The 26,598-nt window shown below is 49.9% G+C and overlaps 1 protein-coding gene across 8 annotated transcripts in view; it reads left to right on the forward strand.

Annotated features, from left to right (window-relative positions):
• LOC140198299 (tenascin-X-like) overlaps positions 1-26,598 on the forward strand; it is a 225,612-nt gene that overhangs the window by 67,768 nt on the left and 131,246 nt on the right. For all 8 annotated transcript variants that reach the window (XM_072259364.1, XM_072259369.1, XM_072259366.1 and 5 more), the window contains exons 2-7: positions 88-595; positions 3,852-4,337; positions 7,113-7,228; positions 9,173-9,326; positions 12,021-12,284; positions 18,450-18,713. In XM_072259364.1, the coding sequence (XP_072115465.1) occupies positions 187-595; positions 3,852-4,337; positions 7,113-7,228; positions 9,173-9,326; positions 12,021-12,284; positions 18,450-18,713 (1,693 nt within the window). In that variant the 5' untranslated portion in view covers positions 88-186. The remainder of the gene's footprint in view (positions 1-87; positions 596-3,851; positions 4,338-7,112; positions 7,229-9,172; positions 9,327-12,020; positions 12,285-18,449; positions 18,714-26,598) is intronic.

Here is a 26,598-nt window from a genome sequence, read left to right on the forward strand (position 1 = left end):
GGGATTCGGACCCTCAGCCTCCTGGTCTGGAGGCGAGAAGCTGTTCCCACAGCCGCTCGCACTAAACACTATCTTTCCATCCTGTAGGAAGCGTGGTGCAGTTGCGGTGCGAGGCTGTTGGGCTGCAAGCTCCCCTTGCCCGCCGGCTGAAGCCTGGACATTCCTGCCTTTCCTGAAGCTACGGAGATGGAGCCCGCCTTGCGCATCCTGCTCCTGATGCTGGCCGCCTCCACCCTGGACGTGGGCGATTGCGGCCTCTTCCGGACCACCATCCGCCAGCGGCGGGACGTGCTGGCCAACGCCACCACCACCTTCGACCACGTCTACACCATCCAGTTGCCGGGCTGCCGCTCCTGCGCGGTCGACGTCTCCAGGCCCCGGGCGCGGGTCTTCGAGGCCCGAGACGAGGCGCCGGGCGACAAGCAGTTCGAGCACGTCCTGGATCACAGCAAGCCGGTGGTCTTCACCCACAGGATCAACATCCCGCCACAGGCCTGCGGCTGCGGAGATGTGTCGGCCCTGCAGCGGCGCCTGCAGGCTCTGGAGAAGGAGGTCGCCAACCTGCGCAAGCAGTGTTCCAACAGCCAGTGTTGCGGTGAGTGAGCTGGGTGGCTGCGCCGGCCGGTGGAACAGCTCCCGGAGTGGGGACACCAGAGCCCCGTCTAACACGGGCGAGACTGGGCGGGGGACAGACGAGAATATTACAGCTCTGTCTAACACGGGCGAGACTGGGTGGGTCGGGGACACATGAGAACATCACAGCCCTGTCTAACACGGGCGAGACTGATTGGGGTAGGGAGGAACACGAGAATATTACAGCCCTGTCTAACACGGGCGATACTGGATAGGGGACAGACGAGAATATTTCAGCCCTGTCTAACACGGGCGAGACTGGGCGGGTCGGGGACACATGAGAACATTACAGCCCTCTCTAACACGGGCGAGACTGGGTGGGGCAAGGGTGGGGGACACACGAGAACATCACAGCCCTCTCTAACACGGGGCGAGACTGGGCGGGTCGGGGACACATGAGAACATCACAGCCCTGTCTAACACAGGGCGAGACTGGGTGGGGCAAGGGTGGGGGACACATGAGAACATCACAGGCCTCTCTAACACGGGGCGAGACTGGGTGGGGTCGGGGATACATGAGAACATTACAGCCCTGTCTAACTCGGGGCGAGACTGGGTGGGACGGGGAGGAATACGAGAATATTACAGCCCTGTCTAACATGTGGTGAGACTGGGCGGGATGGGGAGGAATACGAGAATATTACAGCCCTGTCTAACTCGGGGCGAGAATGGGCGGGACAGGGAGGAATACGCGAATATTACAGCCCTGTCTAACAGGTGGTGAGACTGGATGGGGGACGCACCAGAATATTACAGCCCTAACACTGGGCAAGATTGGATGGGGCGGTGAGGAACACGAGAACATTACAGCCCTGTCTAACATGGGCGAGACTGGATGAGGGACACACAAGAATATTACAGTCCTGTCTAACACGGGCAAGACGGGGTGGGGGACAGACGAGAATATTACAGCTCTGTCTAACACAGGGCGAGACTGGGTGGGGCGGGGAGGAACACGAGAACATTACAGACCTCCCTAACATGGGGCGAGACTGGATGGGGCAGGGAGGAACACAAGAACATTACAGACCTCCCTAACACGGGTGAGACTGGGTGGGGCAGGGAGGAACACAAGAACATTACAGACCTCCCTAACATGGGCGAGACTGGGTGGGGCAGGGAGGAACACAAGAACATTACAGACCTCCCTAACACGGGTGAGACTGGGTGGGGCAGGGAGGAACACAAGAACATTACAGACCTCTCTAACACGGGGCGAGACTGGGTGGGGCAGGTGGGGGGAATGTGAGGAGACTGGGTGGGGCGAGGGGGGGAACATGAGACTGGGTGGAGCGAGGGGGGGAACATGAGGAGACTGGGTGGGGCGGGGGGGCACACTGGAAGAGCTTACTGCACAATATAGGCCCCTCAGCTCATGATGTTAATTAATTTAAATTTATTCAGAGATACAGCTCAGTTTCAGGTCGTCCCACGACATCCAATTACACCCATGTGAGCAATTACCTGCTAACCCGTACAACTGTATGGTGGGAGGAAACGGGAGCATTGGGAGAAACGCACGCGGTCACAGGCAGCAGCGGGAACTGAACCCGGGTTCCTGGTGCTGTGACACAGTGTGCTGACCGCTACGCTACCGTGTGGCCATCTGAGTGACCTGTTAACCTACTCCAGGCAGCATTATGGGATTTGTTTTCATACGCCTGTCTGCAAGGTCAGAGGTTAACCTCAACCCTTCTGAGTGAGGGACAATCTCTCTGTGGTAATGAGAGCCATGGATTTTGGGAACTTCACTCCCTGGATTGAGGATTAGAACATAGATCAGTACAGCCGAGTACAGTCCTCTCAGCCCACAATGATGAGACAATCCGACAAGTCCACTGTACTCCTTTTCTAGATGCTGCTGTGTTCCTCCAGCATTTTGTATGTGCACCTCTGTCAGGTCATTTCTTGTTCCACTTAACAGGGAAAAGAAAAACCCTAGCTCGCTCAAAACATCCTTGTAGGAGGGAGGGAGGGAGGAAGGGGAGATAGAGAGATTGATTTTCATCACCTGCCTTCACTGTTGGTGATGAAAAGCTGTCACTGCCATCTTTCAAATATCTGGGGAGCATTCTCTCTGAAGATAGCGGCACTGACAACGACATCCAGAGCCGCATTAAACAGGCATCAGCTGCCTTTGGGAGACTTCGGCATAGAGTCTTTCAGAACAGGAGCCTTCGTCCCTCCACAAAGGTCGCCGTATACCAAGCGGTCTGTGTCACCACCCTGCTTTATAGCTGTGAAGCTTGGGTAACCTACAGCCGTCACATCAAGTCCTTGGAGCACTTCCACATAAGCTGTCTCCAGCGCATCCTGGGAATTACCTGGTGTGAGCGGGTGCCTCACACTGAAATACTTGTAAAGACCAACTGCAGGAGTATTGAGGCCGTGATCACCCAGCGTCAGCTGCAGTGGCTGGGGCACGTGATAAGGATGCCCCCATGTCGGCTACCCCGCAGACTGCTATACAGCCAGCTACATCATGGTCGATGCTCAGCTGGAGGGCCGAAGAAGCGCTATAAGGATCAGATGAAGAATGTTTTAAGGAAGTGAAAGATTAGACCCGAGGACCTGGAGGATGTTGCTGCTGACTGTACCACTTGGTGACAGCTGTGGAGGGACAGGGTTCGTATTCTGGAGATGGAAAGAACAACCAGAAGACAGCAGAAGAGAGCCAGCAGAAATGCAGCCATGGTTACCACCACTACCACCACATATACATGTCCCACCTGCATTAGAGCTTGTGGGTCCAGGACAGGACTGTATAGTCATCAAAGATCTCACCGTGAAATGAGTGAACGTCGTCATCGGATTTCAATGGACAACCGAAGAGAGAGAAGAGAAGACTGTGTGTGTGTGTGTGTGTGTGTGTGAGATGAGGAGCTGAAGAGGGAAGAGGGTGAGGACAAATCGGGAGGTACAGATGAGTTGTGTCAGAGACAGGGTGCAAGGGAGAGGAGTAGGGCACGGGAAGGAGGAGGAGAGGAATAGTGGGGGTGCAGAGTGAGCGGCGTGAGGGAGAGGACGGTGCAGAGGGCAATAGCGTGGGGCAGTGTCGGGAGAGAGAATAGAGGGATGAGGAGTGAGGGCAGTGGTTCAGGTTGTGTAATTTGGAGGAAAGGGACGGTTACGGGGTGGGGAAGCGTGGACGCGGGTGAGGGTGTGGGCTGCCTCAGACCCCTCTCCCCTCCTAACCGTGCCTTCCACCTCTTTCCTAGGTTCGGGATCAGCGCCGGACTGTGGCGCTCACGGGACCCTCAGCCCCTCCGGCTGCACCTGCGTCTGCGAGGAGGGCTGGCGCGGCCCCACCTGCTCGGAGCCCTCCTGCCCGCCGAGCTGCCGCCCACCGAGGGGGGAGTGCTCGGGCGGGCGCTGCGTCTGCCGCTCGGGCTACACGGGGCCCGACTGCAGCCAGGAGGCCTGCCCCGCTGACTGCAACGACCAGGGCCGCTGCATCGACGACCGCTGCGTCTGCTTCCCCGGCTACACCGGCTACGGCTGCACAGAAGAGGAGAAGAAGCCGTGCCCGGACGACTGCAAAGGCCACGGCGAGTGCATCGGCGGCAAGTGCGTCTGCCAGCCAGGGTACTCGGGGCCCCGCTGCGGCGGCAAGGCCTGCCCAAACCAGTGCAGCAGCCGCGGCCGCTGTGTGAGCGGGAAATGCGCCTGCAAGGACGGTTTCACCGGCGAGGACTGCTCCGTGGGTAAGGCTGCGTCTGGGTGAAGCGCTGACTTCCCGCCCCAGGATTGAAGGCGGGACGTGGCTGGGGCCGACTGGCGCCATGCTTCTCGCTTCCTCCGTCCTAACCTTTCCAGTCCCGATGAAGGGTCTCTTGTGTTTAAGATAATCAGACTCTTAAGCATTGCTTCTCAAAGTATTTTCCCTCTTCTTCAGCCCGCAATTCCTTTACCCCTTTCCCTCACAGCTTCTCGCTTCATTTCCCCCGCCCCACCCATTCACCCAACTTCCCTGTTGCTCGCCAGCTTCCACTCCTCCCCTCTTCCCGCCTTCCCATTCTGCCCTCTGCCCCCCATCTTTTCAAAGTTCAAAGTCAATTTATTGTCAAAGTTCAGATAGAGTATCTCACCATACACAACCCCCAGATTCATTTTCTTGCGGGCATACTCACAAATCTACAGAATAATAACTATTAACAGAATCAATGAAAGACCACTCAGTTAGTGTGTTCAACCAGAATGCAGAAGACAACAAACTGTGCAAATATAGAACATAGAATAGTACAGCACAGTACAGGCCCTTGGGCCCACAATGTTGTGCTGACCCTCAAACCCTGCCTCCCATATAAGCCCCCACCTTAAATTCCTCCATATACCTGTCCAGTAGTCTCTTAAACTTCACTAGTGTATCTGCCTCCACCACTGACTCAGGCAGTGCATTCCACACACCAACCACTCTCTGAGTAAAAAACTTCCTCTAATATCCCCCTTGAACTTCCCACCCCCTTACCTTAAAGCCATGTCCTCTTGTATTGAGCAGTGGTGCCCTGGGGAAGAGGCGCTGGCTATCCACTCTATCTATTCCTCTTATTATCTTGTACAGCTCTATCATGTCTCCTCTCATCCTCCTTCTGTCCAAAGAGTAAAGCCCTAGCTCCCTTAATCTCTGATCATAATGCATACTCTCTAAACCAGGCAGCATCCTGGTAAATCTCCTCTGTACCCTTTCCAATGCTTCCACATCCTTCCTATAGTGAGGTGACCAGAACTGGACACAGTACTCCAAGTGAATACTCAAAGAAGAGACAATAATAAATAAATAAGCAATAAATATCAAGAAGATGAGCTGAAGAGACCCTGTGAGCCCACAGGTTGTGAGAACATTTCGATGATGGGACAAGTGAAGTCATTCTGTTGTGTTTGGAAGCCTGATGGTTGAGGGGTGAACCTGGAGGTGTGGGTCCTGAGGCATGGCAGCGGTGAGCACTGCGCGTGCCCTGGCTGGTCGGGGTCCCTGATGGTTGAGGGGTGAACCTGGAGGTGTGGGTCCTGAGGCATGGCAGCGGTGAGCACTGCGCGTGCCCTGGCTGGTCGGGGTCCCTGATGATGGATGCTGCTTTCCTGTGACAGTGTTTCCTGTAGACGTGCTCAGTGCTTGCGAGGGCTTTACCTGTGATGGTCTGGGTCGAATCTACCTCCTTTTGTAGGATTTTTCTAGTCTCAATGAAGTTCTTGGCTGGAAACATCAACAGTTTATTCCTCTCCATGGGTGCTACCTGACCTGCTGAGTTCTTCCCGCATTTTGTGTGCGTCACCCTTTATCTTTTCCACCTAACTCCTCCCAGCTTCCGACTTCATTCCCTCTCCTCCACCCACCCTCGCCTTTCAATAATTTTATTGTGTTTCTTGGATTCACTGTGTATGCCCACAAGAAATCTCGTGGTTGTATGTGGTAACGTATATGTACTTTGATATTAAATTTACTTTGAAGTGATAGGTGAGACCAGGTGAAGGGGAAGGTACCACCTCAAGGCTCCAGAGTTCCTGTGTGTAATCTTTACCTTCTATCTCTAGGAGGCCATTCTGCCCACTGGATCCATGCTGACTCCCATGTGGCTTCTCCTTACTTCCCTGTAGCTCTACAACTTATTCCCCCTCCCAGGTGCACCTCCCCCCTTTGGTTCTTTTAGCCGTTAACCTACGCTGAGGTCACTCAGACCAAGCTAACAGCTCACCTTTGGGAGAGGCGGGATGGTAAAGATTAGCTTTATTTGTCACATTTACATTGAAATATTCAGACACACAGATGAACATTGGATTTGGCCAGGCAGGTCTCCTGGTGCAGATCGATTGAGGCCAAGAGGAGTGAATGGGGTCCCTTATTCTCACAACTTCCTGCAGGAACCACTGTTGAGAGTGTCCTGTCAGGCTGTGTCATTGTGTGGAATTTGCAAGGTATTGGATCACAAGACCCTACAGATTAACTGTTGAGAATATCACTGGGGTCTTTCTTCCCCTACTTGTGACATCTACCAGCTGCATTGCAGGCAAAGGGTTCGAAGTATTGTTGATGATCCCCACCACCCGTCCCACAGTCTCTCTGACCCACCACCCGTCCCACAGTCTCTGTGACCCACCACCCGTCACACAATCTCTCTGACCCACCACCCGTCCCACAGTCTCTCTGACCCACTACCGTCAGGAAGGAGGTACAGTAGCATCAGAACTAGGACTGTCAGACTGGGTGACAGCTTCCTCCCCAGGCTGATGATTATCCTACCATCACCGAGGTCTCATCACTAGGACGGGGAGCTGTTTACCATTTGCCTGTGCTGCATTTTGAATGATATTTTATTAACTTACTTGTGGTAATATTTTGTTTTATGTGCTGTGTATGAGCACCGAGGCCCAGAGGAAAGTTGTTTGTTTGTATATTTGTACTCTCAGATGACAAAACTTGAACTTGGCACTCTCTTGGCCGGCTGCAGCGCTGACTGTGTTTGTCCCCTGCTTGTCTGCAGAGATCCCCGTGGCCCTCCGCCTCCGAATGAAGAAGATTCTGGAAACCAAAGCTACAGTGGAGTGGGACCTGCCTAAGGATAACGTGGATGCCTGGGTGATCACCTTCCGACCCTTGGTGAGGAGTGAGGGGAGGGCAGGTCACGGAGGTTATAAGACATAGGGGCATAACTAACCCATGGAGTCTGCTCTGTCATTCAACCATTGCTGATTTATTTTCCCTCTCAGTCCAATTCTCCTCCCTTCCCCCTTCCCCGTACACTTTCAGGAACTAATCAAGAACCTATCAAACTCTCGAGATCTGACCTGGGCCCAGCGTATTGATGCAATTACAAAGAAGGCAAACCAGTGGCTATGTTTCATCAGAAGTTTAAAGAGATGTCACCCAGGATGCAAGCACATTTCTGCAGGTGGAGAGCATTCTGACTGGCTGCATCTCTGTCTGCTGTGGAGCCTCAGTTGCACAGCATCAGGAAAAGCTGGAGAGACTCAGCAGTTCCATCACAGGCACGAGCTTCCCCTACATCTTCAAAAGGCGATTCTTCAAAAAGGACCCCTAGCACCCAGAACATGCCCTTTTCTCATTACTGCCACCAGGGTGGAGGTACAGGCAGGCCATACTCAACATTTCCAGAACACTTTCTTCCCCTCCAACATCAGATTTCTGATTGAAAACACATTGCTTTCATTTAGCACTACTTATTTTTAAAAAATATTTCTTACTGTAACTTACAGTAAATGTTTATGTATTGCTCTGTACCACTGCCGCAAAACAACAAATTTCACAACGTCCCTCAGTAATTCTTTAAATATTCCTGGTGACATGGCCTCCACAGCTGTGGGGTTGAAGATCACCTGTATTGCCTTTGGAAGGACGAAAGCACACCGCCATGACCCTAGGATTAGGGGTTTGGAACCTGCGTCCGGACTGTCGCTGCAGACCTTGAGCAAAGATTACGAAGAAACCGGCACTCGTGTCTGTTATCAGAATCAGAACAACCTTTATTATCTGACATAGGTCAAGAAATTTGTTGTTTTGCAGTAGCAGTACAGTCCAATTTGTAAAAATCACTATCAATTATAGTAAGAAATATAAGCAAGAAAGAAATAGCATGAAAAGTGAGCAAAATAGAGAAATAATAAAAAACTATATATTACAAATAAAATTTAAATATAGTGCAAAAAGAGAGGGACAAGATAGTGAGGTAATGTTCGTAGTCCATTCAGAAATCTGATGGTGGAGGGGAAGAAGCTGTTCCTGAAGTATGGTTGTGTGTCTTCAGGCTCCTGTACCTCCTCCTTGATGGTAGGAATGAGAAGAGGGCACATCCTGGGTGATGGTGGTCCTTAATGTTGACACCGCCTTCCTGAGAGCCTGCCTTTTGAAGGTGCCCTCAATGGTGGGAAGGCTTGTGCAATGGCCTCTCCAAACCAGATGGTGATGGAACCAGTCCACAGTACCTCTGTAGAAACTTGCTGGAGTCTCCGCAGACTCCGAATGCTGGTGTGCCTTCTTTGTAATTGCATCAACACGTTGGACCCGGAGACATTGACACCCGGGAACTCGAAACTGTTCAGCCTTTCCAACTTTTGACCCCTCGATGAGGACTGGTGTGTGTTCCCTCATCTTCCCCTTCCTGAAGTCCACAATGAATTCCTTGAGAGCAATTAGTGAGGTCATGTTCTTAGACCATTCAGAAATCTGACATTGGAGGAGACAAAGCTGTTCCTGAAATGTTGAGTGTGAGTCTTCAGGCTCCTGTACCTCTGCTCTGATGGTAGCAATGAGAGGGGGACATGTCCTTAGTGATGGCTGCTGCCTTTTTGAGGCATCACCTTTTGAAGACGTCCTTGCTGGTGTGAGGCTAATGCCTATGATGGAAATGGGTGAGTTTACAACCCCCTACCAGACGGTGATGCAACCAGTCAGCTGAGGGATGTTAGCCCTTCTCCCTGACCTCTGTAGCTACTGACCTACATGGATTCATTAAGTCCACCTACAGAGGCGTCCAAGTACCCTGACTCCACCTAACCATTGGGATCTTTTGATCGCCCTCAACAGAAGGAAGAGGATGGCAGACTGATCAACAAACTGGGGGGCTCCAAGACCTCCTTTGAGCAGACAGGACTGGCATCAGGTCAGGAGTATGAAGTGACTCTGCAGGCCCATAAAGACAAACAGCTCGGAGCGGCCATCACGCGGACCTTCACCACCAGTAAGTGCTCTCTAGAGTTCCCGGGTGAACTTATCTCCACTGGGATGCAAGTGGGCACCATGCTAGAGTAAAGTCCATAACACCACGAGACAGAGGAGCAGAATTAGGCCATTTGGCCCATCGAGTCTGCTCCACCGTTCCCAACATGGCTGATTTATTTTCCCCCTCAACCCCAATCTCCTGCCTTCTCCCCGTAACCGGTCACTTCGGGCGGCTGGGGCTCATCAGCTGGGGTTGGCAGCTCATCCAGGAGAAGGAAAACTCTGATCTCAGACCTCCGCTGCCTTGCAACGATACCCACTCATGGGGAAGGCTTCGGCAGTAGAACCCAGGAAAAGTCTTAGGAGTCCCTAAGGCTGTCCCACACTGACGGGCAACCCCTGTGATGCTGCTGTATCAGTCTCTGCCCTGTCTTGTGTATCAATAGGCCGCAATATCTATGGTTGACCATGACCAACGCAGTCCAGTGCACTGTGTAATGATCTGATGTGTGTGAACAGTTGGCAAAACAAGCCTTTCACTGTATCTTGGTATAAGTGACAATAAAAATTAACACCAATAAACCAATCCCAATTCCATATGAAGGCCCTGCATAGCCTTCAATTAACACTGCAGCAATTAACCTCATTCATGTGTTTCGATAACACAGTGTGCCTTGTGTAGTAAAATGAACTGCAGATGACACCAAGATAGGTGGAGGAGCAGAAAATGTTGAAGAAACGGAAAGGTTGCAGAGAGACTTAGTCAGTTTAGGAGAGTGGGCAAAGAAATGGCAGATGAGATACAACGTTGACAAATGTACGGTTGTACATTTTGGAAGAAGAAATAATTGGGCAGATTATTATTTAGATGGGGAGAAAATTCAAAAATCGGAGGTGCAAAAGGACTTGGGGGTCCTCGTGCAGGATACCCTAAAGGTTAACCACCAAGTTGGATCGGCGGTAAGGAAAGCGAATGCTATGTTGGCATTCATTTCAAGAGGAGTAGTGTATAAGAGTAAGGAGGTGTTGATGAGGCTCTATGGGCATTAGTGAGACCTCATTTGGAATACTGTGTGCAGTTTTGGCCCCCTATCTTAGAAAGGATGTACTGATGTTGGAAAGAGTTCAGAGAAGATTTACGAGGATGATTCCTGGAATGCAGGGGCTAACATATGAGGAGCGTTTGTCGGCTCTTGGATTGTATTCATTAAGAGTATAGAAGAATGAGAGGGGATCTCATAGAAACATTTTGAATGTTGAAAAGGTTGGACAGAGTAGATGTGGAAAGGTTGTTTCCCTTGGTGGGTGAGTCCAGGACAAGAGGCCGTAGTCTTAGAATTAGAGGGTACCCAGTTAAAACAGAGATGAGGAGAAATTTTTTTAGCCAGAGGGTCGTGGATTTGTGGAATTCGTTGTCACATATGGCTGTGGAGGCCCGATCATTGAGGGTGTTTAAGGAGGAGATTGACAGGTATCTAATTAGTCAGGGTATCAAGGGATATGGGGAAAAAGCCGGAAATTGGAACTAGATGGGTGAATAGTTTAGCTCATGGGGGAGCTGTGGAGCAGACTCGATGGGCCGAATGGCCTACTTCTGCTCCTTTGTCTTGTGATCTTGTGAATAGACTTTATTACATTCATCCTTCACATACATGAGGAGTAAAAATCTTTATGTTACGTCTCTGACTAAATGTGCAATGTGCAACTTGTAGTAATTTGTAATAAATAGTATGTACAACAGGACAGTCAATATAACATAGAACTACGATTTTATCAGTGTGAATTAATCAGTCTGATGGCCTGGAAGAAGTTGTCCTGGAGCCTGTTGGTCCTGGCTTTAATGCTGTGGTACCGTTTCCCAGATGGTAGCAGCTGGAACAGTTCGTGGTTGATGTGACCCAGGTCCCCAATGATCCTTCGGGCCTTTTTTACACACCTGTCTTTGTAAATGTCCTGAATCATGGGAAGTTCACATCTACAGATGCGCTGGGCTGTCTGCACCACTCTCCGCAGAGTCCTGCGATTGAGGGAGGTACAGTTCCCATACCAGGCAGTGATGCATGATATGATACCAGTGTACGATATCCATCCTCCCCTCCCACCAGCAAAATGGCATCCTGCTGTAAAGGAGACATTTATTTTAAGCACAAAAAATTCTGCAGATGCTGGAAATCCAGAACAACACACAGACACTGGTGGAAATCAGCAGGTCAGGCAGTGTTTATGAAGGTGAATAAAGAGTTGATATTTCGGACTGTGAAAGGGAAGGAGGAGGAATCTGATAGGAGTAAAGAGGAGGAGCCTCTTCTCCTTTCCTTTCTTCCACGGTCCACTCTCCTCTCCTATCAGATTGTTTACCTCTTCTACCTATGACCTCCCAGCTTCTCACTTCATCTCCCCTTCCCCACCCACCCACTTCCCCCTCTCCTGGTCTGACCTATCACCTGCCAACTTGTCCTCCTCCCCCTCTCCCTGACCACCTTATCCTGGCTTCTGCCCCATTCCTTTCCAGTCCTGATGAAGGGTCTCAGCCTGAAAAGTCGGCTTTTTATTTCCCTCCATGGATGCTGCCTGACCTGCTGAGTCTCTCCAGCGATTCGTGTTTGTGGCTCATTTATTTTGACTTGCGCAAGTCCCCCCAGCTGTTCACAGGTGGCTGCATCTTTCCCGATGCTTGTTGACCAATTGACTGAGGACTTGATCTCGCCCGCAGTGATCGACAGCCCCCAGAACCTGCGAGTGGTCTCGGCCACCAACACGACCCTCGAGCTGGGCTGGAAGAGGCCGCTGGCTGCCATCGACCGCTACCAGCTCAACTACTCCTCGGCAACAGGCCGTCGCAGCCAGGTGGTGGTGCCCGCTGGAAACAGCCAGACGGTGCTGACCGGACTGGAGGCTGGGGTGGAGCACACCATCTCGCTGGTGGGCGAGCGGGGCCCCCACCGGAGCAAGGCAGCAGCAACCAGAGGCACTACAGGTGAGTTCCCCTCTGTCCGAAATGGTGATGTTGTGTCCTGAGGTCAAGGCTGAGGCATAAAACATGGTGCTTATGGCCATTTTATTAAGTTCAAAGTTCACAGTTCAAAGTACATGTATGTTGCAATATACAACCCTGAGATTCATTTTTTACAGGCATTCACAATAATTAGAAAGAAGCGCAATAGAATCAATGAACACAGACATGAGGAAATCTGCAGATGCTGGAAATTCAAGCAACACACACACAATGCTGGTGAACGCAGCAGGCCAGGCAGCATCTATAGGAAGAGGTATAGTCGAAGTTTCGGGCCGAGACCCTTCGTCAGGACTAACGAAGTGTCCCGGCCCGAAACGTCGACTGTATCTCTTCCTATAGAATCAATGAACAACTGTATTCAACAGGATGGACTAAAAAAAAACAATGTGCAAAAGGCAACAGACTGTGCAAATACTAAAAGAAAGAAAAAGAAATAATGGTCAATAAATAAGCGATAAATATCAAGAACACGAGCTTAAGATTCCTTGAAAGTGAGTCATAAGGTTATGGGAACAGTTCAGTAATGGGGTAAGTAAAGCTGAGTGAAGTTCTGCCCTCTGGTTGAAGAGCCGGAGGGTTGAGGGGTAATTACTGTTCCTGAACCTGGTGGAGTGAGTCCTGAGGCTCCTGTACCTCCTTGCTAATGGCAGCAGCCAGAAGAGAGCGTAACCTGGGTGGTGGGGTTCCCTGACGATGGATGCTGCTTCCCTGCGACATCGTTTCGTGTAGGTGTGCTCGATGCTGAATTTCTTCGGAAGTCATGGTCGGGAATTTAAACATGGTGGCTATGGCCTTTTTATTAAGACTGTAAGACGTTCAAGATTCAAGATTGTTTAGTGTCATTCCCAGTACACAAGTTAAATAATTGTTGCTCCAACTCCAATACAGCACAAAAAGCACAGTAAGATAAAGAACACAGTAATGATAAAAACGCAATAAATATAAACACCATTAAATGGCTGGTGTACACAGATTGAATGTGTGGCCATAAAGTGACACTAGGCACAGGAATGTCTGTACATAAGGTGACTGGCAGGAAATGATAAAGTCGTGGTGGTGGGGTGGGTTAGTGGGTGGGGGTGTTGATCGGCCTTGCTGCTTGGGGAGAGTAACTGATTATGTGTCAGAAATGAGAAGGTCTGCAGATGACGGAAATCAAAGTAATACGCACAAATTGCTGGAGGAACTCAGCAGGCCAGGCAGCATCTATGGAAGAGAGTACATGGTTGATGTTTCAGGCTGACCCCTTCGTCAGGACTGGAGGAAAAAGATGAGAAGTCAGATTCAGAAGGTGGGGGTCGGAGAGGGAGAAGTACAAGGTAGCAGGTGATAGGTGAAACCGGGAGGGGGTATGGGCGAAGTAAAGAGCTGGGAAGTTGATTGGTGAAAGAGATACAGGGCTGGAGAAGGGAGAATCTGATCGGAGAGGACAGAAGGCCATGGAAGAAAGGGAAGGGGGAGGAGCACCAGAGGGAGGTGATAGGCAGGTAAGGAGAAAAGCTGAGAGAGGGAAACGGGAATGGGGAATAAAGTTTGGTGGTGCTGGTGTGGATGCTACGTAGCTTCCTCATTGATGGGAGTGGGACAAACAGCTCATGAGCAGGGTGGGTGGGATCCTTCGTGAGGTTACTGGCGATTATTCTGTCACCTTTCTTACTGTGGGTTCTGTGTATTGTGATCCTGAGCTGCTTTGGATGCCAAGAATGAGGCATGAATCTTGGTGGTTTTGGCTGTTTTATAAGTGACCAGCCTCTTCTTGGATCTCAAGTTTAACCATGTGGCTTTATTTACAATCCTGCAAGAATATCCTCTCCAAAGACCAGAAGACAATCTCAGTCATAACCTGCTGGTTGAGTCGGTGGTAAGGAAGGCAAATGCAATGTTAGAGGACTGGAATATAAAAGCAAGCATGTGATGCTGAGGCTTTATGGGGAATTGGTCAGACCACAGTTAGATATTGTGAGTAGTTCTGGATCCTTGCCTAAGAAAAGAGTGTCTAGAGGAGCGATACGAGAATGATTCCAGGAATGAAAGGGTTAACACGTGAGGAGTGGTTAATATCTCTGGGCTTGTACTCCCTGGAGTTTTGAAGAATGAGAGAATGAGAGGCGATCTCACTGAAACCTATTGAACATTGAAAGACCCCGATAAAGTGGATGTGGAGAGGATGTTTCCTGTAGTGGGAGAGTCTAGGACCAGAGGACACAGATAGAGTGGATGTGGAGAGGATGTTTCCTGTAGTGGGAGAGTCTAGGACCAGAGGACACAGATAGAGTGGATGTGGAGAGGATGTTTCCTGTAGTGGGGGAGTCTAGGACCAGAGGGCACAGATAGAGTGGATGTGGAGAGGATGTTTCCTAGTAGGGGAATGTAGGACCAGAGGACACAGATAGAGTGGATGTGGAGAGGATGTTTCCTATTGTGGGGTAGTCTAGGACCAGAGGGCACAGATAGAGTGGATGTGGGGAGGATGTTTCCTATAGTGGGGGAGTCTAGGACTAGAGGGCACAGCCTCAGGATAGAGGGACATCATTTTAGAACAGAGATAAGGAGGAATTTCTTTAGCCAGAGGGTGATGAAGCTGCGAATTCATTGCCACAGATGGTTGTGCAGGCCAAGTAATTGAGTATATTTAAAGCGGAGGTTGACAGATTCTTGATTAGTCTGGGCATCTGAAGTCATGGGGAGAAGGCAGGATAATCGGGTTGAGAGGGAAGATAAATCAGCCGCAATCAAATCTGATGATGAAGGGGAGAAGCTGTCCCTCAAAAACTGAGTGTGTGTCTTCAGGCTTCTGTAGCTCCTCCATGTAGGTAGAAATGGGAAGAGGGCATGTCTGGAGTTATGAGGAACTTTCCTGATGGATGTCACCTTCCTGAGGCATTGCCTCTTGTAGATATTCTCGAGGCTTGGCCCACGTTGGGACTGGCTGAGTTTACAACTTTCTGCAGCTTTTTACAATGCGGTGCAGTGCCCCCAACTCTGCCCCACACCAGAGGCAGTGAAGCCAGTTAGAAGGTTCTCCATGGTACATCTGCGGAAACTTGTTAGTCTTTGATGACATACCAAGGCTCCTCCACCTCCTAAAGAAGTCTCATTGCTGACTTTTCTTCTTTTTTGTAAAGTAATGTGGATTCAATTCAGTAAGGTGGTGAAAGCAGAGCCGGGAGGAGGTGTCGTGGAGTCTAGTCTGCTAGAGCGGGGGTGACAATGTAGAGCAGAGCACAGACTGTGACTGGAATGTTGTTCACAGGGAGGTGCTGGGGGGGGGGGGGGTCAGTACATCTGACCACAGATGCCACTATTGTATGTCTGGTGAGCTCGACTAAACCTCTGACTTGCACTCACCATGTTGTTAAATATTTGCCTGGGAACAAGGCTGAGCTGAAGTCAAGGCATGTCGAAAAGCACTGCAGTCAGCAAGGAATGTGGTGTGTCTGACTGTGCAGCCCGGACGGCCCGGGTGGGTACTCTGCACACTGCTACCCTCAGTGAGGAGACACACACGCACCGTTTCAGCTCCTGCCGCGCCACCATCAGATCAGTGAGCACATGATCGCCACCTCACTTCTTTGTTCTCTTTTCGCACAACGTATTTATTTAAAAATTATCTCTAATTGTAACTTAGAGTAATGTTTTTAAGCACAAGAGATCCTGCAGATGCTGGAAATTCAAAGCAACACACATAAAATGCTGGAGGAACTCAGCAGGTCAGGCAGCGTCTACGGAGAGGAATAAATGGTCATGCTGAGTCCATAACGGCCTGAAATGTCGACTGTACATCCCTCTCCGTAGATGCTGCCTGACCCGCTGAGTTCCTCCAGCGTTTTGTGTGTGTTCCTCTGTAATATAGTTTATGTATTGCACTGTGTTGGTGCTGCAAAGCAGATTTTACAACATATAATTTGTTGAAACATTCTTTCAGTGCGCATGCGCCGGTCGTGCATGCAGCCTGTTACAGCCATTCCGATTAGTTTTCTTACTTTTTTCTTCTTACTTTTTTAACTTACATTATTTGTGGTATTTTTTTCTCTCAAGGTAACACATTGAAGCTGCACCCTCTCTAACATGCAGGTGGAGAGAGTTTTATTAGGGTCTTTAGCGCTGGAAATAGTTACATTCTGACACCTCATTAGCGGGGCAGAAGCATGATTGCATTGTTTATTCCAGGGACCAGCTGATTGAGTTTATGCTGGCTGGTTTAGTGAGCAGAGCAGCAGACACCCCTGCTGAAATCTGGAGGAAAACACACAGAGGATGCAGAGGGGGATCACAAAGGCGAGGAAAGAGGACCGGGTCGAGACAACAGAGACTTATGGAGAAGAGGAGTTCGGTGGTAATAAAATGGATGAGTTCACGGCGCTAGCCAGGCATCAGAGAACATTCCGGGAGTGCAATGTAATGTGTTTCACTGGAACGGGGCTGTACGAGGACATACCCGATCAAAACTTTTCCATGGACGGCTTCCAGACCGTTCCAGCTGACCAGAAGTGCACTGAGTGCGGTAAGCGTAAAGGAGTTGGGGGCTTGCTGTTCTGGTTAACAACGGATGGTGCAATCCGGGTAATATTACGATCGAGGAACGTGTTTGTAGACCGGATATTGAACTTTTTACTGTTGGACTTCGCCACATTCCACCGAGATATAACACTGGGCGTCACGGGAGGTTGTTCCTGCCTGTGGCCATCGAACTTTGCAGCTCCTCCCGTGGAGGGTCAGACACCCTGAGCCAATAGGCTGGTCCTGGACTTATTTCCATCTGGCATAGTTTGCATTTTGTTGTTTGATTGTTTGTGGTTTTTCTATTGCTATATTTACGCTCTATTCTTGGTTGGTGCGGCTGTAACGAAACCAAATTTCCCTCGGGATCAATAAAGTATATCTATCTATCTATATATCAGCAATAATAAACCTGATTCTGATCCTAACTCCACCACCTCACCCACACGTACACATCTACACACATTCTTGCGTCCGAACATTACAAGGTTCTGTGAGCACAGATGGGTGTATGTACACACATCTACACACAACTGTCACCAGGTTCAGATATGGCCCAAGTGCGGAGTGAGACACGGGCACGAGTTGATAGTTCACAGACTTTAATGTGAATGGTGTTAAAGGGAAAAGTAAACAATAAATGCTAGGCCAAGCAGGGCCATTAACTTAAACTCAAGTAGAAAACAGAGCCTACACTGAGGCTGAAAAGAACTAAGAAGAAAAGGAATACCACTAGTCTTCAGAGTCAGTTGACTCAACAGTCCAATTTTTCAGGCAAGGCAGAAAGCAAGCAGGCAGCGAAGAGTTGCTGTGTCCAAGTCTCGACAAATACTACGATGGAATGAATAGAATTAAATACTAACACAATGAGATAATAATTAACTGACACGTGCATATTCACGAGCGCAATTGCCATATCTACTGCGCTGCCGAATCTGTGGTTGTGACTACACACACACACACACACACACACACACACACACACCCAGACACACTGCAAATGTGCTGTAATGGATACAAACAGACCCCATCACGTGACCACATGATTTCCTTCGGGTGCTCCAGTTCCCTCACATGTTCAGTGGACACACGGGTGAGTAGGTTCATTACTCTCGTGGATGAAAGGAATGTCCTTCCATTCTGAGGCTGTGCCCTCTGGTCCGAGACTCCCCCACTATTGGAAATATCCTCTCCATGTCCACTCTGTCGAGGCCTTTCAATATGTGATAGCTTTCAATGAGATTCTCCCCCTCATTCTTCTAAACTCCAATGAGTTCAGGCCCAGAGTCATCAACTGATCCTTGTACATTAACCCTTTCATTCCCAGGATCATTCTCGTGAACCTCTGGACCCTCTCCAATGCCAGCAAATCTCTTCTTAGATGAGAGGCCCAAAACTGCTCACAACACTCCCAAGTGCAGTCTGAACAGTGCCTTATAGAGCCTCAGCGTTACATCCTTGCTTTTATATTCTAGTCCTTTCGAAACATTGCATTTGCTTTCCTCACCACTGACTCAACCTGCAAGTTAACCTTTAATGTATCCTGTGCGAGGACTCCCAAGTCCATTTGCACCTCAGATTTTAAAACTTTTTCCTTGACAATGTTTCTCTCCTCGCCTCTGGCAGTGATCGACAGCCCCAGGGACCTGCGGACAGTCGCCGTGACTGACTCCACCATCAGCCTGCAGTGGGAGAGGTCCGTAGCCCAGGTCGATCTCTACCGCATCAGCTATACCACCCGGAACAGCCGAGGCGGGGAGCTGACGGTGTCTGGCCAGGATCGCACAGCCACACTAAAAGGGCTGGAGAAGGGCACCAAGTACACCATCTCGCTAGTGGGTGAGCAGGGGAAGATGAAGAGTGAGGCCGTGATCACCACAGCAACCACAGGTAAGGCCGATACGGGAATGTCAGTGCTGTGTGCTCTACCCCCACACAGGAAGCTGTACAACATGTGAGCCCTACCCCGTAACAAACTGGGCCAGAGTTTGTATAACCACAGGGAATGGATCACTGTCCAGAAAATTGGGCCCTGCCTGGGCCTCTGAGCTGACTTTTTACAGGCATCCATTAGTCTCGTGAGACCATGGATTTGCCCCTTGGAAAGTTTCCAGGGCGCAGGCCTGGGTAAGGTTGTATGGAAGACCAGCAGCTGCCCATGCTGCAAGTCTCCCCTCTCCACGCCACCGATGTTGTCCAGGGGACGGGCATTAGGACCCATACAGCTTGGCAGTGGTGTCGTCGCAGAGCGATGTGTGGTTAAGTGCCTTGCTCAAGGACACAACACGCTGCCTCAGCTGAAGCTCGAACTAGCGACCTTCAGATCACTAGACCGACGCCTTAACCACTTGGCCATGTGCCAACACTGTGCTGACTACAGGTGTATCTTCGGGTAGAGTACCAAGAAGGAATAAAATCAGACCAATGGTTCATGGGTAGTGACATGAAGGAAGTAGGAATTGAAAACTGAGAGAGCAGGGAGTTAATTACAAATTTCATCTTGCAAGTTCAGATTTCAGAACAGCCATGAAGTCATGAACACTACTGTACTATTTTTCTCTTTTTTGGGACTGGTTACTTACATTTTTATATACTCTTATTGTAACTTACAGTGCCTATATAAAGAATTCACCAACCTTGGCAGTTTTTATGTTTTATTATTTTACAACATTGAATCAAAGGAGATTTAATTTAGCTTTTTTTGACACTGATCAACAGAAAGAAAGGCACGTTCATGTCAAAGTGAAAACAGATCTCGACAAAGTGAGCCAAGCTAATTGCAAATATAAAACACAAAATAATTGATTGCAGAAGTATTCACCGCCTTCAAGTCAGTATTTAGCAGATGCACCTTTGGCAGCAGTTACAGCCTTGAGTCTGTGTGGATAGGTCTCTATCAGCTTTGCACATCTGGACACTGAAAATTTTTCCCCATTCTTCTTTTCAAAACTGCACAAGCTCTGTCAGACTGCAGACATCCCACTCTGCAAAATCTCATTTCAGGGAGGTAGTACCACCATTTCAGGGAGGTAGCACCCCCGACCCCTGACCCCACCCCCTGCAACGCCATATTCCACCCGCCCTACCCCTGGTCGACCTCCAAGGGTGTATGTAATACTTAGTTTAGTGATTTTGTCTAATCTGTAAACCAAGTTGGGTATATGCAGAAAATGTGACATTAAAATATGTACTTATATTATCATGTTTATTCTATTACACCTTTAAGCAAGTCTACAGGGAGTTTGGCCTCATCACATAAGACATCAATAGAGTAGCCCCTTAGCAGCTAGCCAGCTAGTTTAAATAATGTTAGCTATGCTAATGAACGAATGACACCTGTTAAACTCACCTCAATATGTCTTTTACATTTTAACCCACCATGGGCAACAGAAAAGTCACTGTTGCAAACAGTGCAGCGAGCAACACTGTCATTATTTTTGAGGTCGACTGTAAAGCCCTCCCACAGAGAAAACTGATAGGTCTACTTAGCACGAAGAGAGACCAATCAGGATGCTAGCTCTCGCCCTCCCTCTCCCTCTCAAAAAAAATCAATTTCCGGGATATTGTGTATAATTTGTGGGTGTCATGGAGCTGCATTCAATATGCGGGAGACTCCTGGAACTTCCGGGAGAGGTGGGATGTCTTGGGGTCATTGTCTTGCTGGAAAACAAAACCTCTTCCTAGTTGCGGTTCTCTTGCAGGTTGCATCAGGTTTTCCTCCAGGATTTCTCTGTATTTTGCTGTATTCATTTTACCCTCTACCTTCACAAGCCTTCCAGGGCCTGTTGCAGTGAAGCATCCCCACAGCATGGTGCAGCCACCACCATGCTTCATGATAGGGATGGTGCGTTTTTGATGATGTGCTGTGTTTAGTCTGATGGCCAAAAAGCTCAATTTTTGTTTCATCAGACCATAGAACCTTCTTCCAGCTGACTTCAGAGTCTCTCACAGGCCTTTTGGCAAACTCTAGCCAGGATCTCATGTGAGCTTTTTTCAACAGTGGCTTTCTCTTCGCCACTCTCCCATAAAGCTGTGACTGGTGAAGCACCCGGGCAACAGTTGTTGTATGTGCAGTTTCTGCCATCTCAACCACTGATAACTCAATCCCAAACAAGAGAAAATCTGAAAATGCTGGAAGTCCAAGCAACACACACAAAATGCTGGAGGAACTCAGCAGGTCAGGCAGCATCCATGGAAAAGAGTACAGACTGTTGACGTTTTGGGCCAAGACCCTTCAGCAGGACTGGAGAGAAAAAGATGAGGAGTCAGAGTTAGAAGGGAGGGGAGGAAGAACCACAAGGTGATAGGTGAAACTGGGAGGGGGGGAGGGGTGAAGTAAAGAGCTGGGAAGTTGAGTTCTTGAACTTTTGGCAATGCCTCCACCCCCCCCCACCACCTTTTCTATTCCCCATCCCCTTTTTCCTCTCTCACCTTATGTCCTTGCCTGCCCATCACCTCCCTCCGGTGCTCCTCCCCCTTTTTCTTTCATCCATGGCCTTCTGTCCTCTATTAGATCCCCATTCCTCAGCTCATTCACCAATCAACTTCTCAGCTCCTTACCTCACCCCTCCCCACTTGCAGTTTCACCTTTCACCTTGTGTTTCCTCCTCCCCTTCCATCTGACCCCGCTCTTTTTTTTCTACAGTCCTGACGAAAGGGTTTTGGCCTGAAACATCGACTGTACCCTTTCCCAGAGATGCTGCCTGGCCTGTTGAGTTCGTCCAGCTTTTTGGGTGTGAAACTTGTAACACCTCCAGAGTTGTCACAGGTCTTTTTGGTGGCTTCCCTCCCCGGTCCACTTCTTGCATGGCCGCTCAGTTTTTGAGAAGGGCTGCTCTGGGCAGATTTACAGCTGAGCCATATTCTTTCCATTTCTTGATCATTGACTTAACCGGACTCCAGTTATATCAATCAGTGATCTGGAAATTTTCTAGCACTGTATTCATCTTTTGACGTGCTTTTCAATAACCTTTCTGCGGAGTTGCTTGGAGTATTCGTTTGTTGTCATGGTGTATTTTTTGCCAGGATACTGACTCACCAGCAGTTGGACCTTCCAGATACAGGGGTATTTTTACTACAATCAATTGAAACACCTTGACTGCACACAGGTGATCTCCATTTAACTATTTATGTGACTTGTGCACCAGTGATGATTTGGTGTGCAATATGAAAGGGGTGAATACATATTTTGTAATTAATTTGGATCACTTTGTAGAGATCTCTTTTCACTGTGACGCAAAAGTGTCTTTTTCCGTTGATCACTGTCAAAAAAGCAAAATTAAATCCACCGTGATTCAACGTTGTAAAACAATAAAACATGAAAACTTCGAAGGGAGAGTGAATACTTTTTATGGGCAAGTATAAATAATACTTTTATGTATTACATTGTACAGCTGCTATAAAGCTACAGCTTTCATGAGATATGTCAGTGATAAAGAACCTCATGTACTGAGCTCTGAAGCAGACAGCTGAATGAATCATTCCATTTCCTGACCCACTCCATTCTATCTGTCTCCCCCATTCCATTTCCTGTCTGTCAGTGTACCCCACTCCATTCTGTCCCTCAATCTCCTCCATTACATTTCCTGACCCACTCCATTCTGTCTGTCTCCACTATTCCATCTCCTGTCTGTCAGCGTACCCCAACCATTCTGTCTGTGTCTCCCCCATTCCATCTCCTGTCTCTCGGTGAACCCCACTCCATTCTGTCTGTGTCTCCCCCATTCCATCTCCTGTCTCTCGGTGTATCCCATTCCATTCTGTCTGTGTCTCCCCCATTCCATTTCCTGTCTCTCGGTGTACCCCACTCCATTCTGTCTGTTTCCCCCATTCCATCTCCTGTCTCTCGGTGTACCCCACTCCATTCTGTCTGTCTCCCCCATTCCACTTCCTGTCTCTCGGTGTACCCCACTCCATTCTGTCTGTCTCCCCCATTCCACTTCCTGTCTCTCGGTGTACCCCACTCCATTCTGTGTGACTCCCCCATTCCATCTCCTGTCTGTCAGTGTACCCCACTCCATTCTGTCTGTCTCCCCCATTCCATTTCCTGTCTGTCAGTGTACCCCACTCCATTCTGTCTGTCTCCCCCATTCCATCTCCTGTCTCTCGGTGTACCCCACTCCATTCTGTCTGTCTCCCCCATTCCATCTCCTGTCTCTCGGTGTACCCCACTCCATTCTGTCTGTCTCTCCCATTCCATTACCTGTCTGTCAGTGTACCCCACTCCATTCTGTCTGTCTCCCCCATTCCATCTCCTGTCTCTCGGTGTACCCCACTCCATTCTGTCTGTCTCCCCCATTCCATCTCCTGTCTCTCGGTATACCCCACTCCATTCTGTCTGTCTCCCCCATTCCATCTCCTGTCTCTCGGTATACCCCACTCTATTCTGTCTGTCTCCCCCATTCCACTTCCTGTCTGTCAGTGTACCCCACTCCATTCTGTCCCTCAATCTCCTCCATGACATTTCCTGACCCACTCCATTCTGTCTGTCTCCCCATTCCATCTCCTGTCTCTCGGTGTACCTCACTCCATTCTGTCTGTCTCCCCCATTCCATCTCCTGTCTCTCGGTGTACCCCACTCCATTCTGTCTGTCTCCCCATTCCATCTCCTGTCTCTCGGTGTACCTCACTCCATTCTGTCTGTTTCCCCCATTCCATCTCCTGTCTCTCGGTGTACCCCACTCCATTCTGTCTGTCTCCCCCATTCCACTTCCTGTCTGTCAGTGTACCCCAGTCCATTCTGTCCCTCAATCTCCTCCATGACATTTCCTGACCCACTCCATTCTGTCTGTCTCCCCCATTCCATCTCCTGTCTCTCGGTGTACCCTACTCCATTCTGTCTGTCTCCCCCATTCCACTTCCTGTCTCTCGGTGTACCCCACTCCATTCTGTCTGTCTCCCCCATTCCATTTCCTGTCTGCCAGTGTACCCCACTCCATTCTGTGTGTCTCCCCATTCCATCTCCTGTCTGTCGGTGCACCCCACTCCATTCTGTCTGTCTCCCCCATTCCATCTCCTGTCTCTCGGTGTACCCCACTCCATTCTGTCTCTGTCTCTTCTCCCATTCCATTTCCTGTCTCTCGGTGTACCCCACTCTATTCTGCCTGTCTCCCCCATTCCATTTCCTGTCTGTCAGTGTACCCCACTCCATTCTGTCTGTCTCCCCCATTCCATCTCCTGTCTCTCGGTATACCCCACCCCACTCCATTCTGTCTGTCTCCCCCATTCCATCTCCTGTCTCTCAGTGTACCCCACTCCATTCTGTCTGTCTCCCCCATTCCATTTCCTGTCTGCCAGTGTACCCCACTCCATTCTGTCTGTCTCCCCCATTCCATCTCCTGTCTCTCGGTGTACCCCACTCCATTCTGTCTCTGTCTCTTCTCCCATTCCATTTCCTGTCTCTCGGTGTATCCCATTCCATTCTGTCTGTCTCCCCCATTCCATCTCCTGTCTCTCGGTGTACCCCACTCCATTCTGTCTGTCTCCCCCATTCCATTACCTGTCTGTCAGTGTACCCCAGTCCATTCTGTCTGTCTCCCCCATTCCATTTCCTGTCTCTCGGTGTACCCCACTCCATTCTGCCTGTCTCCCCCATTCCATTTCCTGTCTGTCAGTGTACCCCACTCCATTCTGTCTGTCTCCCCCATTCCATCTCCTGTCTCTCGGTATACCCCACTCCATTCTGTCTGTGTCCCCCATTCCATCTCCTGTCTCTCGGTATACCCCACTCCATTCTGTCTGTGTCCCCCATTCCATCTCCTGTCTCTCGGTGTACCCCATTCCATTCTGTCTGTCTCCCCCATTCCATCTCCTGTCTCTCGGTGTACCCCACTCCATTCTGTCTGTCTCCCCCATTCCATTTCCTGTCTCTCGGTATACCCCACTGCATTCTGTCTGTCTCCTCCATTCCATCTCCTGTCTCTCGGTGTACCCCACTCCATTCTGTCTGTCTCCCCCATTCCATCTCCTGTCTCTCGGTGTACCCCACTCCATTCTGTCTCTGTCTCTTCCCCCATTCCATCTCCTGTCTCTCGGTGTACCCCACTCCATTCTGCCTGTCTCCCCCATTCCATTTCCTGTCTGTCAGTGTACCCCACTCCATTCTGTCTGTCTCCCCCATTCCATCTCCTGTCTCTCGGTGAACCACTCCATTCTGTCTGTCTCCCCCATTCCATCTCCTGTCTCTCGGTGTACCCCACTCCATTCTGTCTGTTTCCCCCATTCCATCTCCTGTCTCTCGGTGTACCCCACTCCATTCTGTCTGTCTCCCCCATTCCATTTCCTGTCTGTCAGTGTACCCCACTCCATTCTGTCTGTCTCCCCCATTCCATCTCCTGTCTCTCGGTATACCCCACTCCATTCTGTCTGTCTCCCCCATTCCATCTCCTGTCTCTCGGTGTACCCCATTCCATTCTGTCTGTCTCCCCCATTCCATTTCCTGTCTCTCGGTGTACCCCACTCCATTCTGTCTGTCTCTCCCATTCCATTACCTGTCTGTCAGTGTACCCCACTCCATTCTGTCTGTCTCCCCCATTCCATCTCCTGTCTCTCGGTGTACCCCATTCCATTCTGTCTGTCTCCCCCATTCCATTTCCTGTCTCTCGGTGTACCCCACTCCATTCTGTCTGTCTCTCCCATTCCATCTCCTGTCTCTCGGTGTACCCCACTCCATTCTGTCTGTTTCCCTCATTCCATCTCCTGTCTCTCGGTGTACCCCACTCCATTCTGTCTGTCTCCCCCATTCCATCTCCTGTCTCTTGGTGTACCCCACTCCATTCTGTCTGTCTCCCCCATTCCATTTCCTGTCTGTCAGTGTACCCCACTCCATTCTGTCTGTCTCCCCCATTCCATCTCCTGTTTCTCGGTGTGCCTCACTCCATTCTGTCTGTCTCTCCGATTCCATCTCCTGTCTCTCGGTATACCCCACTCCATCCTGTCTGTCTCCCCCATTCCATCTCCTGTCTCTCGGTGTACCCCACTCCATTCTGTCTGTCTCCCCCATTCCATTTCCTGTCTGTCAGTGTACCCCACTCCATTCTGTCTGTCTCCCCCATTCCATCTCCTGTTTCTCGGTGTGCCTCACTCCATTCTGTCTGTCTCTCCGATTCCATCTCCTGTCTCTCGGTATACCCCACTCCATTCTGTCTGTCTCCCCCATTCCATCTCCTATCTCTCGGTGTACCCCACTCCATTCTGTCTGTCTCCCCCATTCCATTTCCTGTCTCTCGGTGTACCCCACTCCATTCTGTCTGTCTCCCCCATTCCATCTCCTGTCTCTCGGTGTGCCTCACTCCATTCTGTCAGTCTCCCCCATTCCATCTCCTGTCTCTTGGTGTACCCCACTCCATTCTGTCTGTCTCCCCCATTCCATCTCCTGTCTCTCGGTTTACCCCACTCCATTCTGTCTGTCTCCCCCATTCCATTTCCTGTCTCTCGGTTTACCCCACTCCATTCTGTCTGTCTCCCCCATTCCATCTCCTGTCTCTCGGTGTACCCCACTCCATTCTGTCTGTCTGCCCCATTCCATTTCCTGTCTGTCAGTGTACCCCACTCCATTCTGTCTGTCTCCCCCATTCCATCTCCTGTTTCTCGGTGTGCCTCACTCCATTCTGTCTGTCTCCCCCATTCCATCTCCTGTCTCTCGGTATACCCCACCCCACTCCATTCTGTCTGTCTCCCCCATTCCATTTCCTGTCTCTCGGTGTACCCCACTCCATTCTGTCTGTCTCCCCCATTCCATTTCCTGTCTCTCGGTGTACCCCACTCCATTCTGTCT

Source organism: Mobula birostris, chromosome 5 (assembly GCF_030028105.1).
Source record: "Mobula birostris isolate sMobBir1 chromosome 5, sMobBir1.hap1, whole genome shotgun sequence".
Taxonomy (NCBI): domain Eukaryota; kingdom Metazoa; phylum Chordata; class Chondrichthyes; order Myliobatiformes; family Myliobatidae; genus Mobula; species Mobula birostris.